The 14,943-nt window shown below is 41.4% G+C and overlaps 1 protein-coding gene across 1 annotated transcript in view; it reads left to right on the top strand.

The window, feature by feature from the left end:
- Positions 1-14,943, top strand: part of KSR2 (kinase suppressor of ras 2) — a 569,936-nt gene that overhangs the window by 55,334 nt on the left and 499,659 nt on the right. The window contains exon 2 of the mRNA XM_044290777.1: positions 13,426-13,566. Coding sequence (XP_044146712.1) covers positions 13,426-13,566 — 141 coding nt within the window. The remainder of the gene's footprint in view (positions 1-13,425; positions 13,567-14,943) is intronic.

Here is a 14,943-nt window from a genome sequence, read left to right as displayed (position 1 = left end):
AGGCTACACTCTATTAGTTTGTATCTGTGTCTGCACAACCCTTGACATATCTTATGTAAACTTGTGTGTAATTATAATTAATGCACTTGTCTAGGGTCTTAATCAAATAAGATGAGGATTATGAATTTTTTTATTATTGATATTGATTTCACAATACAGCAGGCTGTTGATCATTTTACATATGTTCTTCATAAAGTGGTTACTTAGCTTTTTTGGAGCAGCATTAAAAAGACGTGTATGAAAGACATTCCCTTCGTATACTCCAAAATGTATATGGTCAGACTAAGGCTGGGTTCACACGGGCATTGTGGATGTGTTGCGGGAAAAGATGCGGGTGCGTTGCGGGAACTTGCACGATTTTTCCCTGCGAGTGCAAAGCGTTTTAATGCATTTTGCACGCGCGTGAGAAAAATCGGCATGTTTGGTACCCAGACCCGAACTTTTGGGCTCAGTATTCTGTAAATTTTATTATTTTCCCTTACAACATGGTTATAAGGGAAAATAATAGCATTCTTTAATACAGAATGCTTAGTAGAAGGTCAATTGAGGGTTAAAAAAATAAATAAAATTAACTCACCTCCTCCAATTGATCGCGTAGCTGCCGATCTCTTGTTTTTTTCTTCAGGACCTGTCAAAGGACCTGTGGTGACGTCACTGAGATCATCACATGGCCCCTTAGAAAATTAATGGAGGGCGGCTGCGCATGCGCCCGCCTTCACTTGCGGGGCTTAGTTCTCGATATAGGTACGGGTCCCAGCGCTATGCCCCCATTGTCCATGATGAGACAACCCCTTTAATATATTGGATTGGAGTTTGGTGTCACATTTCTATACTCCTATCTCAACCAACCTCCTTATCCCACATCTACGATTGTCTCTCTATGAATAAGAACGGAATGTTTACTACAGAGGTGGATAGAACCAAAATGTCTACCTAGAAATTTGCTGCTTGGTAGGGCTTTTTTATTGATACACAGGAACAAGTTCCAGCACTGGGTCGATTCTTGGTTGCGTCGTCTCTTTCAAATCACATGTTTACATGTTACAGACATCACCTCCCACCACCACCGGCTAACATGTTTCGAACTGAGGCGTTCTTAGTCGTAATAAGTATACCTATACGTGGATGACCTTCCCTCGGTTTGTCCCGTACACGGAGGGTATTGGGTGAGCTGGAATTTCTTTTATGTATTTGGACTTTTTTTTTTATTGATGCCTATGTGAGTTCTTTTTTCCCTACCATTCAAATGAATGGCCAGCCATATAATGAATGGACAGGTTGAATCTGATAGAGCAAGAGGCACTATAACTGTGGCTCACAGAGGGGCATTCCCAGCAGGGAGACCCTTTTGTCATGTCTGTATGCATTATGTAGATGTCTATATTTAATCAGTGTAACAGCATCATACTAGTGAATGCTGAGGCACATGTTTGATCGAATAGCTGAAAATCCATTTGTAGCCATATGTCAAGACATGCAACTGGTCTTGTTTGAAAGCTGACATTTCAAACTTTCAGAGATTACCAGAATGAGAGCAATATGTTCAGTACAGGGGAAGATATAACTGATAGAAATCGGGATGCTGTGAATGCAGCTGAAAGTGAAAGTTAAAGCAGATTATTACCCGTGATTATTCCCGACTTGATTACTAAGGCTACATCTACACGACGACAGATAGGGCACAACTACACTGCAACATTTGTAGCGCAACATTTTGTTGCACTAATGTCGCGCGACAATTTTTGTAATGGCAGTCTATGGTGTCGCACTGCAACATGCAACATGCTGCGACTGCGACGCAACAGTCGCAGAAAAATCCATCTCGAATGGATTTTCTGCGACTGTTGCGTCGCAGTCGCAGCATGTTGCATGTTGCAGTGCGACACCATAGACTGCTATTCTAAAAATTGTTGCGTGACATTAGTGCAACAAAATGTCGCGCGACAAATGTTGTCGTGTAGACGTAGCCTAACAGTGATTTTTCCTCTGTTGCTTGGACTTTAGCTGTCTTGTATGATGTCAGCTTTCAAACAAGACCAGTTGCATGTTTCTACCGTTCAGGAGATAGCAGCATCTAAAGCAGCCCTCCCCCCTTTAGTTAGCTACTTTTCCCACTGCCCCTGCTGGACTTAGGCAAAACAGTTAGGTGGTTAAAGAGGAAGTGACCATTCATGGAAGCAACTGCTGCTTATATGCCATGGTAAAACATATGCACATAAGTAGAAACCATAACACTTCAGTAGTAATAAGGTCCGCTTCACATTGCCGGTAGGCTGTTTTGGCAGGCTACCAAGCAGCGGTATTTGGCCGACCGTTTCTCAGCATATTTGCCGGATCATCGTCAGACCCCATTATAGCTAATGGGGCCAGATGGCATTCCGGCAGCGTCCAGCAATGCCGGATCAGGCAGGCTGTTCCAGCCGAGACGCAAATGTGGAACAAGCCTAAGTCAGAGCAACTAGACTTGTATTTTTTTGTTTCCCTAGTCATCCAACTGTTGTTCTCAATTAGAAGGACTTGTACAAGGAATTTCTGGCATTAAATGCTGGTGACTCAGTTTAATATGTTTATCATAATCTGCAGGAGCTCAAGGATCTCATTTAGGTAAGCTATCGATTGCATTTGCATGGCGAAAGCTATTAGGTGTGTGATTAAAATGCCTTGCGAGAGGTGTTAGAACAGCATTGTAAGTGGCAGACAATAAATGTTTCTTCGTTTCTCCAATTTAACAAAAATAGCCTTTTTGTCTCCTCTTTTCCATTAGTTCTCTACTGTGTCTAAAATATGAACCTCGCTGTCATTAAAGGAGTGTCTTTTGTCCTTAAGATGTAGGTACACAGTCCTGACTGCAGGTGTTGGCTCTGGGCCATATGCTGTTGTAGCTGCTGTTTTGTTTCCCGAATGTATACGTTTTCAGTATAGTATTTGGCCTAAATTGTTTTTTTACTTATTTTTTTTATTAGTCTTTATTAAAATTTTCTGCAGTTTTTGTTCTACAGGGTTAAATTTTATCCTTGTTGCAGAGTATCTTAGTTTTAGTTTTACACTGAGCCGTCATGTTGCTATTTTGACGGCTACTCCTGACAGCTCATTTATACCATATTCTTTATGAATTTAGGTATAATGAGTGTTTTAAGCTGTCATTATTAGGCTACATGCACACAACAGTGAAAGACGGACATGTTTTAAGACCAATGGTTGTCTATGCGGTTATTCAACCGACAGTTTTTGGACGGCCAATGAATAACGAACATGTTCTATCCGTTTTTCACTGACCAACAGCCCCCATACAATTAAATGGGTCAGTTTTTAAAGGCCGTTTCTCAGAAAGTTATCAGTGAAAAAAACATCCGTTAAAAATGGACAGTTTATCAGTTTTTAACAGACTTTATTTTCACTGACGTGTGCATGCAGCCCAAATCCGATTTAGGGGCTATACATAGCCATCAGAACAGCAACATGAGGGCTCAGTGAAAAACTTAAACTAAGGCCTCTTTCACACGAACGTATTGGTTCCGTTCCGTACATTGGGGACTGCAAATGCACGGGCAACATCTGTGCGGCGGCTGGGACGAATCCAAGTTCTATTTTTTTGCGGATCGGAACCCTACGGAAGCACTCCGTAGTGCTTCCGTGGGGTTCCGTGCTTCCGTTCTGCACCGCACCTTTGGATTTGCGGTCCCATTCAAGAGAAAGGGTTCACATGCAGTGTGAAAGAGGCCTAAGAGGCTAAGGGCTCATGCCCACAAACATAAGGGCTCCATGCCCGTGCTGCGGACCGCATACGGCAGTTCCACAATACACGGGTCACCAGCCTTGTGCGTTCCGCAACACTTGAATGGATCCGCAAATCCAGAGATGCACTACGGAGTGCTTCCGTGGTGTTTCTGGCCGTGCCTCCGCACCGCAAAAAAGTAGAGCATGCACTGCTTTTTTGCAGACCGTCGGATTCGGATCACAGACCCCATTCAAGTGAATTTGTCCGCGATCCGCATGCGGCTGCCCCACGGTCGGTGCCCATGCATTGCGGTCCGTAGCACGGGCACTGAGCCCTCACGTTCGCAGGCATGAGCCCTAAGGATGAAATTTAACCCTGTAGAACAAAAACTGTTAAAGATCTGTAATAAAAACAAATTGAAAACAATGCTTTCTAGCCCAAAATGAGTAAAATAGCCATTAAAGAATTGCTGTTGTAGCCCTGATAATAGCAGACTTTAAAAAATATTGGGATTACAAATCAAATGTAGTAATGAACCTTACACACAGCCCTAGGGACTGGAGACTGACGTACATTTTACACATACAATATCATACACTGCCTCCTGGGAATTCATGACTATGTGATATCTATTAGATACATAATAGAAAATCCCCAAAACAAACATTTTTATTTCATCATGCATAAGCCAGAAAAAAGTTAAAGTATTGATCAAAAGGATTATTTGGAAGTGTTTAGTCATTCTAAGACTCTTAACTGCTCTTAAAGAGGTATTACGGTTTTTATGATTACATTTATTTATGTAGAGACTAGGATGTGGAACAATTTTCTAATTTACATCCATTTACAATTTTGCTTGCAGACCTTTATTATAGTCATGCATCTGCCTCTCCCTAAAGGAAAAAAATAAAAATGGTACAGTCCATTTTAGTCCTGTAAAATGCATCCACAGTAGAGCTAGATAGGATTAAACATGGCGTCAGTCATGTAAGCAACCATGTGACCTCACAAGTATCATGTGACCTGGCTTTCACTTAACTGCCCAGGTATCTAACAGGTAAATAGTAGTGTACTGAGGGGCAAAACTTATAAAGTTGTATCTGCTTTTTTTTTTTACACTAAACTTTATTAACAACCTGACACTATCACTTAGCAACAGGGAGCCATTTTACAAATCACTACAGACAAGCACAATGTTGTAGTTACTGTAATAACCTCAATAAAAATCCTGATTCCACCACTAGTTCTATTTACTTACTATTTACTTCAGTTGGTAAAAGTCGGGCAGATAAGCCCTGTCCCAGTAAAGTTCCAAACCTGCCCAGAAACAACCATTTATAGGCGGGGCTTATGCTTGCCACACCCAGTTCAGCCCCAGGACATCGCAAATTCGCCTGGACTTTCTCCAAAAATCAAGGACAGTCCAGCCAAACTCGGGACAGTTGGCAACTATGATTAATGTGTCATGTAACACTCCTGCTTACTGAATCTCAGGGTTTAAGTCTGGGACTGATACATGGGCTATACCATTCTTCTGCATATTGGGGTCAACTGCCTGATATTAGAAAGGTATGTAGACAGAATTTTAAATACGTGTATATTAGAACATTGTATGATTTCCTATTATATAAACAAATAAATAAAAAAAACTAAAATTGGAATACCGCTTTAAAGAGGTTCTGTACCTTTTTATTACTGATGATTTATTCTTTGGATAGATCTTCAGCATTTGATTGGTGCGGGTCCGACACCTGGGAGCCCCAGCGATCAGCTGTTTGAGAAGGCAGCGGCGCTCGCAGCAGGCCTAGGCCATGTGACCGATGAACATGACATCACATTGCCTAGGAAAAGCCAAGGGAAGGCAGCGGCGCTACTGCGAGTGCCGCTGCCTTCTCGAACAGCTGATCAGTGTGGATCCTGGGTGTTGGACACCCACCGATCAGATAATGATGACCTATCCAGAGGATAAGTCATAAGTGAAAAACACTTGAAAAACCCCTTTAATAAAAAGAAACACTTCTAGGGAAAACTTTTGCAATCAATTTTAACATACAGGTTTCAATGGATAGCATGGTTGCTCATTGGTTAAAACAGGCCCCATGAACATGACTGTGTTTTAGCTCCGCCTCTGAATTGCATTTTTTACGGATCAGATGTGGACCCATTCATTTCAATGGGGCCCCCAAAAAAGCCCCACTGTGTGCTGTCTGCATTAGTAAGTCCGTTACGCTGTCCTGCATGAAAGATAGAACATGTCTATTTCTTGTCCGTTTTGCAGACAAGAATATACATTTTTAACATATGGTGGGACGTGCGGAACTCACCTGGCCAGTGTCCGTGTTTTGCAGATCCGCAATTTAATTTTTAATTTACCCCTAATCTTTTGTATAGGATTTCAATAAACCATAAAAACCATTAAAAAAAAAATTACCGGTACAAAATGTTGCAAAATAAAAAAAAGCACGTGTAGAAAAAAAAAAGGTATAAGCTACAGATATAATTTGATAGGCGCCATTAAATGTGTGTGATCAATATTATAAAATACACCAAGTGTTCAGTACGCTCAAACTGACTTTCCCAAGCCTTTCAATCTCAGCTTCATTAACAGTGAAAAAAATGGAAAATATTGTATAAAGTAAGATTTGTTATACAGGAATCTGGCCAGTTTTCCATGAGTATGTGTGCGTTCCAGGAAATACGGTCTGTGTGATGGCTGCATGTCCTCACAGCATCATAGTGATCTATAATGCTGTGAGCTCCTGCCACCCTCGAGTCTACTGTTCTGTACTCACAATGTCATGTCAGTATGGACAGTAGACTCGCGTTCGGACAGGTATTCACAGCATCATTGTTGTTGATCGCGATGATGTAGTAGGTTGGGGTCAGGCAAGGCGCGGTCAGTCCAGAAGATGTGGCCATCACATAGCCTGTATTTCCCGGACTGCACATGGTATTGTGAAACCTGCCACTGTATTATAGGAGCTTAGCTAGGAAATTAGAAAAATACCTGGAGGCAAGGCTGTAACTATGAGTGAGGCTCTGGACTTAACTACTCTAATTCAGGATAAGTACAAGACAATTAATGCAAAGTATTTAGAAATGTACTTTTTGGATATTGAAATAGTGGTCAAAAGTGGAAATATTATGACCTTGAAAGGAACAGGCGGACCTCTTAGTAAATTTATCTGTAAAGAATAAATCAAGGCAACTGGACGTACTGTAGATTTCTTGAAAACGTTTCACTCGTTCTTCCAATGAGCTTTCTCAATTCGGAGAAATCTATTGATGATCTATTCTTTGGATAGATCTTCAGCATTTGATTGGTGGGGATCTGACACCTGGGAGCCCCACCAATCAGCAGTAGCGCTGCGGCCTTCTTACTGTTTCCTGAAGGCCAGTGATGTCAAGACTTCTACGACTGGCCGGAGCGCGGCTCAGCCCTGTTAACTTCAATGGGGTGCCTAGGCCATGTGACCGATGAACATGACATCACATTGCCTAGGAAAAGGGAAGGCAGCGGCGCTACTGCGAGTGCCGCTGCCTTCTCGAACAGTCGATCAGTGTGGATCCTGGGTATTGGGCCTCCACCGATACAAAATGTTGTACAAAATGTTGCAAAAAAAAAAAAGCCACAGAAAACACTTGTAGAAATTTATTTTTTTTAAAAAAGGTATAAGATACAGATATAATTTGATAGGCGCCATTAAATGTGTGTGACCAATATTATAAAATACACCAAGAGTTCAGTACGCTGAAACTGACTTTCCCAAGCCTTTCAATTTCAGCTTCATTAACAGTGAAAAAACACAAAAGACTGGATAACAGTGAAAAAAATTAGAACCTTCACAGACATCTTAGTAAATTTGCCTCATCTGATGCAGCATATGATTGACTGGCGTACTCAACACTTAATAAATCTAAATCTGTTTGTCTGATTTATCTATTATCTAGTTTATTATATTTCATAAAATATCAGTCTTTGATAGTGAATATATAATTTTATTTATATTTAGGCTAAACTTGAATAACCAAAAATTCCTCATATAGTAATGCTCCCTCAGTATTTACTGGTATTTTGTAAAAGAGTACAACAGTGCCATCCTGTGGAGAAACTGTAGTGGCACATATTCACACCATAATTGTGACTTAGTGTGACTTAGGGCTCATGCACACAGATCCCGGCCGAGTGCATGCTTCTATTTTTATTTTTTTACTTCTGCAGAAATGTCCTTTCCTTGTCCACAAAACGGACAAGAATAGCACATGTTCTATTATTTTTTTTCCGCTGTCCGCATCTTTTGTGGCCCCATTAGGATGAATAAGTCTGCTTCCCCTCTGCAAAAAATGTGGACCAAAACTATGGCTGTGTGCATGAGCCCTAAGTACCATAAGCTTCTTTTTTTTATGTGTACTGGAAAGCATAGGTTACTATGTTTTTCATAACCACAGAAAATTACTAAGTGTTTATTTTTTATAATAATAGTCAACTGCAAACTTATCAAAATGTTGCTGTAAGGAAGACATATACATTTGATGTGTGGCATATAGCCTTAGTTAACATTATATTGACTTTGTATTTAGTTAGCATGTTCGCTGAATGACAGTATGTGATCATGGTTAAAAACTATTGTTCACATGTGGCCTTGTTACAGGGTTGCATCAGTAAAAAAAACTATTCAAAACACGCTGCAAATATTCCACATGTCAACATACCCTTAAAGGGGTTGGCCACCTTCTGGTTACTGTTGACCAGTGTGTATGTAAGTTGGCCATATGGCACACACTAATATAGCTTCTGTTGAAATTCTGCAACATTTTCTTATATTTCTTAAGCTATACTCCTTTGTTTGCCAAGTCTTATGTATTGTCCACACAGAGATCCTGTCCATAAGATGGCTGCTGATGGAGGGTCATGTGACCAGGCAAATCACCAGGCATATGATATCTCCACCATTCGAATACACTGCATCTGCCATCTTGTTCTGTCAGTAGTTTAGTACAGGTACAGTGTGTTTGAATGGAGAAGACATCACATTGAGGTTATTTGTCTGGTCACATGACCCTCCGTCAGCAGCCATCTTATGGACAGGACCTCTATGTGGACAGCAGAAAAGACTTTGTAAATATAGATAATGGTGCAGAATATAAACAAGCGTTATATTAGTGAGTGCCATATAATCATCTCACAAACACATTGGTCAACAGTAGCCAGAGAGTGGCCAACCCCTTTAAGTGGGTTGTCCAATGAATGACACGTGTCACCTATTGCAGGGTGCCTGACCGCCGTACTGCACGTGCATGACCACTGCTCCTTTCACTTCTGTGGGACTGCTGGAGATAGCTATACTTGGAAGTATGTGGTGCACTACCACTCAATTCACACAGGAGCCCTAGACATCAGACCATCCGTCAGAGACCAAAAAGGTTGATGTCTAATCTTTTAACCCCTTAGAAGCCTTGGTCATTAGCAACCAAGCCTTGGTCATTAGCTCCATTCATTCTCTGGGAGCGCTGCAGATAGCCGAGCATTGTACTCAAGTATCTGTGACGCTTCCATGGAGGATGAATGGAGTGGCAGGATGCATGCTCCACCTGTCACTCCAGGTGATGGACATGTTGCGGGACCCCCATTCTCGGAATCGGTGGTGGATCCCAGCGTTTGGAAACCCAACAATCAGCTAGTTATCCCTCTGTGGATAGGAGATAATATATTGGCACAACCCCTTTAAAATTTTATTTTTACAGTAAACAAAAGAAATGCGCAAAAAAAAATAAGTAGAATTTTGATGTGCACTCTAGCCCCCTAAATGAATAAATGATAACATTATACTGTATATGCCCCAAAATTGTCCCATTGCAAAATACAGCTTCCCCCCCCCCCTCATGGCTATATTGATGGAAAAATAAAAAAAGTTATAGCTTTCAAAATGCATCAATATAACAACAAAAACAAATGGGGTCACTTATCAAACTGGTGTAAAGTAGAACTGGATTAGTGGCCCATAGCAACCAATCAGAATACACCTTTTATTTTCCAAAGAAGCCATCAAAAATGAATGGAGGAATCTGATTGGTTGCTATGGGCAACTAAGCCAGTTCTACTTTATACCAGTTTGATAAATTACCCCAAAAGTACCTGTTTTTAGAAGCGCTTGTTCAGGATTTTCGTGTTGATAGGCCATTGGAACAGTTTTCCTATATTTTATGTATATTGGCTCTGGTTTATGAGAGGACGGTCCCTCTAGAAGACCATTTTCTATGACAGTTTTCAGCACTATTTATTGATATACTAATGCTCACCAAAATCATCTTATAATATAAATGTAGGTTCATTTCATATGTTCATCTGCACATGAACATTGCCTGTTTTGCAGTCCGCAAAACACGGATACCAGCCGTGTGCGTTCCGCATTTTGTGGAACGAAACATCTGGGCTAGTGTCGAGCGATGAGCACTTCAGATCACAGATCCGACGTCGCTTTGTTCGAAACTTTGTTTTAATGTATGGGCTGCGCGGAGGTGAAATTCGTTAAGTCTGAAGTCTTGCGAGTGAATAACTTCGGACTTCGATTTTTCAACTTGAAAAACCAATTTAAAACTGGGATCCGAAATTCCAAGAAGAATAAAAAGTTAAATTGTGTTTTTCATGTCGTCATCCCAAAAGAAGTGTATAAAAGTTATACAATACAATAAACCTACCCCTAAATGATGCCACTAAAAGTTACAACTTGTCCTGCTAAAAACAACATATCCCTTCATATGGCTATGTCAATGGAAAAATAAAAAAAGTTCTGGCTTTTTAAGGCCTCGTTAACATTTCCATGTCTGTTTGACATCCGTAAAAAAATCAATCATCCGTGAAGACGTCCATGAAGGATCTGTGTTTGGTCCGTGAGTCCTTTTTTAACCCTCCGTGTGTCATCTGTGTTCCAAGGGCACTGCTCAGCTAAAAATTCTTTTTCAAAACATCTCCTATCAATGGTCAGTGAAAGACCGACCCAACACTGGCGCAACATGGATGCCATCCATGTTGTTCCCATGTTTTCTCACTGAACCATAGACTATAATGGAAGTGTTTTGTCCCACGTTCAGTAAAAATCTACTGATATGTGAACAGACACATTAAAATCAATGGGTATGTGTGCGGTCCATGGAAAATGCGGATAGGGAAAAAAAAAGGAAATGTGAACGAGGCATAAATGTGGAGATAAAAAAATAAAAAAATAAAAATAAATTGCCTTTAAGGGATTGTCCTATACTGTTTGGCTGAAATGGTGACTTTCTGTATACCGCTGCAGCCAGTCAGTTGTCTCGCGCTGTACACTGCTGAGGCCAGTGATTGGCTGCAGTGATATATGGAATGTCATGTCTGCAGCCAAACAATACGTCATTGCTGTAGCCCGTAGAAGATGACAGAGTGGCGGCACTGGGTTGGAGAAGGGGCAGGAAGGGAAGCAAAGCGTTTATAATTTTGGCACCATTGACCTTATAGCGTATACTGTAGTCATGATGTGGTGTGAATTAAAATGTCTAGGAACTTTATGGCACCGGCAACATTTTGGTAAATTTGACTCTTTTTGTGACTTTTTTTTACAGCATAAGGGCTCATGCACACAAACGTATTTTCTTTTCCGTGTCCGTTTTTTTTGCGGACCGTGTGAGGAACCATTCATTTTAATGGTTCTGCAAAAAAGTTACTCCGTGTGCATTCCGTTTCCGTATGTCCGTATTTCCGTTCTGCAAAAAAATAGAACATGTCCTATTATTGTCCGCATGACGGACAAGGATAGTGCTGTTCTATTAGGGGCCAGCTGTTCCGTTACGCAAAATACTGAATGCACACGGACGTCATCCGCTTTTTTTTTGCGGATCCGTTTTTTTGCGGACTGCAAAATACGGTTGTGTGCATGAGCCCTTAATGAGAATAGTGTGAATTGTGCCACTTCTGGCCCTCATCTGTACAGTATCTGTTTGCTAGTGTTATATACAAACTTATTGGCCCAGTTCACACTCTCCAGTTTTATAGCAGAAGAGAATCCAGAACAGAAAAATATAATTGTCATGATTCTCCTCATGTTTGTTAAGGCCTCATGCACACAACAGTATTTTTTCAAGGTCCGCAAAACGGGGTTCTGTTGTTCCGTGATCCGTTTCCATTTTTGTTTCCGCGTGTCTTCCTTGATTTTTGGAAGATCACCAGACATGAAGGAAAGTGGAAAAAAAAGTAAAGTTTGCTTTGCAAATGATAGGAAAAAAACGGACACGGATCACGGATGCGGATGACAATCTTGTGTGCATCCGTGTTTTTTCACGGACCCATTGACTTGAATAGGTCCGCAAACTGTTGTCTGTGAAAAAAATAGGACAGGTCATATTTTTTTGACGGACTGAAAACACGGATCACGGACACGGATGACAAACGGTGCATTATCCGAGTTTTTAACTGACCCATTGAAAGTCAATGGGTCCGCAGAAAATCACGGAAAATGGAACAACGGACACGGAACACAACAACGGTCGTGTGCATGAGGCCTAATCCAGTTTTGACTACTAAAAACTGCATCAAAATGATAAGTGTATACTGGTCCAGAACTGCTTTGCTGATCAGTCATAGGCTTTGTGCATACGACCGTATTTGTTGTCCGCATCCAATTGGGTGCAGACCAAGTTATTTCTGTGGGGCCGCAAGAGTCTGTATGTCCGTTCCGCAGCTTCACAAAAACATAGAAGATGTCTTAGAATAGTCTGCATTGCAGACAAGAATTGGCATTTCTACAATAGTAAGGGATCTGCGGAATGGGAAAGTGCGGGGCGCACGCGTCCAGCCGGTATCCATGTTTTGCTGATCCACGGTTTAGTGTCGTGTGCATGAGGCCTTAATGGGGATGTATCTTAGCCATGGTCCATGAAATGCAGTCTGAACATGGATGGCATTTGTGTTCTGTCTTTGGTTTTCATGTATTCATAGACTTCTATGGATGTGGGTATAGATCAGGGATGCTCAACCTGCGGCCCTCCAGCTGTTCCAAAACTACAATTCCCAGCATGCCCTAATAGCTGTAGGCTGTCCAGGCATGCTGGGAGTCATAGTTTTGCAACAGCTGGAGGGCAGGTTGAGCATCACTGGTATAGATGACTGTAGGCATGACCCATGGTCTGTGCAAAAACAAGGATGTGTGAATGAGTGCCTTCACATCAATGGATCCATGTGCTTTCGGAGAGCAGGGATGGCAGTAGGAGTTTGATTTTGCCATATATATAACCCGGTGTAGGTTAAGCTGAAATAGTATTAAAGAGGTTTACCAGGAGTAGAATATTGATAACCTATCCTCAGTATAGGTCATTAATATTTGATTGGTGGCGGCCTGACTCCCTGTACCCTCGTCGATCAGATGTTTGAAGAAGCCTCTTCCTAGGCCGGTGACGTCACGATCATCAGTCACATGGCCTAGGGGCGCAGCTCAGTCCCATTCAAGTGAATGGGCCTGGGCTGCAATACCAAGCACTGCCACTATGCAATGACCGGCGCTGTGCTTGATGAGCTGTGAGGGGGCCGCAGCACTCTTGAATGCCGTGGTCTCTTCAAACATCGCATTGGCAGGGGAGCCAGGGGTCAGATCCCCAGTGATCAGATATTGATGACCTATCCTGAGGATGAAGATGTGTTTCCCTATTTCTATTAGTAAATCATTTCTCTTTCTTTTCAGAGCAAGCTAGTAAAATACTTCAGTCGGCAGCTGTCCTGCAAGAGAAAAGTGGCTTTACAAGAGCGTAACGCAGAACTAGAAAGATTCCCTCAACTTACGCGCTGGTTCAGGATTGTCGACATCCGCAAAGAAGTTATGGAGGTAATGGCAGATATCAGGCTATGCGTGTGTGAACTGGTGAGGCTGTATTCAGACTGAATGCGCTGGCATATGTTGGTATTAGTGATGAGCGAAGCGAGCTTCGGATCCTAGATCCGAAGTCCTTCGCTCAATACTTAGGTTTAATGCTATACGGAGATCTGTCTCCGTACAAGGTTAAAATGTATGGGCTGCGCCGAGGCTAAGGCCTCTTGCACACTAACGTATTTTCTTTCCGTGTCCATTCTGGGTCTTTTTGTGAACCGTATACGGAACCATTAATTTCAATGCGTCCGCAAAATAAACGGCAGGCACTTGGTGTGCATTCCGTTTCCGTATGTCCGTATTTCTGTTCTGCAAAAAAATAATAAAAAAATCTTATTATTGTCCGCTTTACGGACAAGGATAATAGTGTTCTATTAGGGGCCAGCTGTTCTGTTCCACAAAATACGGAACGCACACAGACTTCATCCGTATTTTTTGCGGATCCGCTTTTTGCGGACCGCAAAATACATACGGTCTTGTGCAAGAGGCCTAAGTAAGTTATTGCGAGACTTTGGTAAATAACTTCAGTAGTTGATTTTTAAACTGAAAAACCATTTAAAACTTGGATCCGAACTTCGCTCATCCCTAGTTTCACAGTACAAGCGTATGGTAACGGTTTTAGAAGTGTTTTGTTTGAAATCTTTTGTAACAGAAAAAAATAATAATAAAAATAAATAATTATAATAATCAAGAAAAATAATATCAAATACACGTAGGATGGTTCTGAAACGATGATTATTTGCATTTAGATTGGCCCATTGCTAGAACTGAAAAATTGGCCTGGTAGGGAAGGGGGGCAAACACACAAATGTTTTCTGGGAGTGAAATATTGATGACCTGTCCTAGCGCTGCAGTGTACGGTATATTCGCTTATCCCTAACGTTTCACTGAATAGAAAAGTGCAGCCTGTACATACGCTGTATATACGCATTTCCATGCAGCCTCGGATTCCTGCATGTTCCCTTCTGGCTCAGCTAAGCCCTTCGTGGTGATCGCTGATCTGCTGCTATATCATTATTTACCTATAAATGAGATGCTGGAGAATTATAAAATATATTTACTACCCAGCAGTGATGAGAAATGATTGCTGAACACATAAAAGGCCAGTTGTACAACCACATAACAAACCCTACATTGCACTGGAGTGTATATCACATATGCATATACTCCCAGAAAGCCCTTTTAAATAATTCATATTATTTAAAATTTTTTGTTACAAAGCAAATCGAGAAGAATCTGTGTAGTCCAGCTCTGTGCAGCCATTATTCAGTGTTTTATGCTGTATATATGATATACCTGCAGCGCTAGGATAGGTCATCAATATTTTACCCCAAA

Source organism: Bufo gargarizans, chromosome 1, assembly GCF_014858855.1.
Source record: "Bufo gargarizans isolate SCDJY-AF-19 chromosome 1, ASM1485885v1, whole genome shotgun sequence".
Classification (NCBI taxonomy): Eukaryota; Metazoa; Chordata; class Amphibia; order Anura; family Bufonidae; genus Bufo; species Bufo gargarizans.
This window is presented reverse-complemented; position numbering and strand designations above follow the sequence as displayed.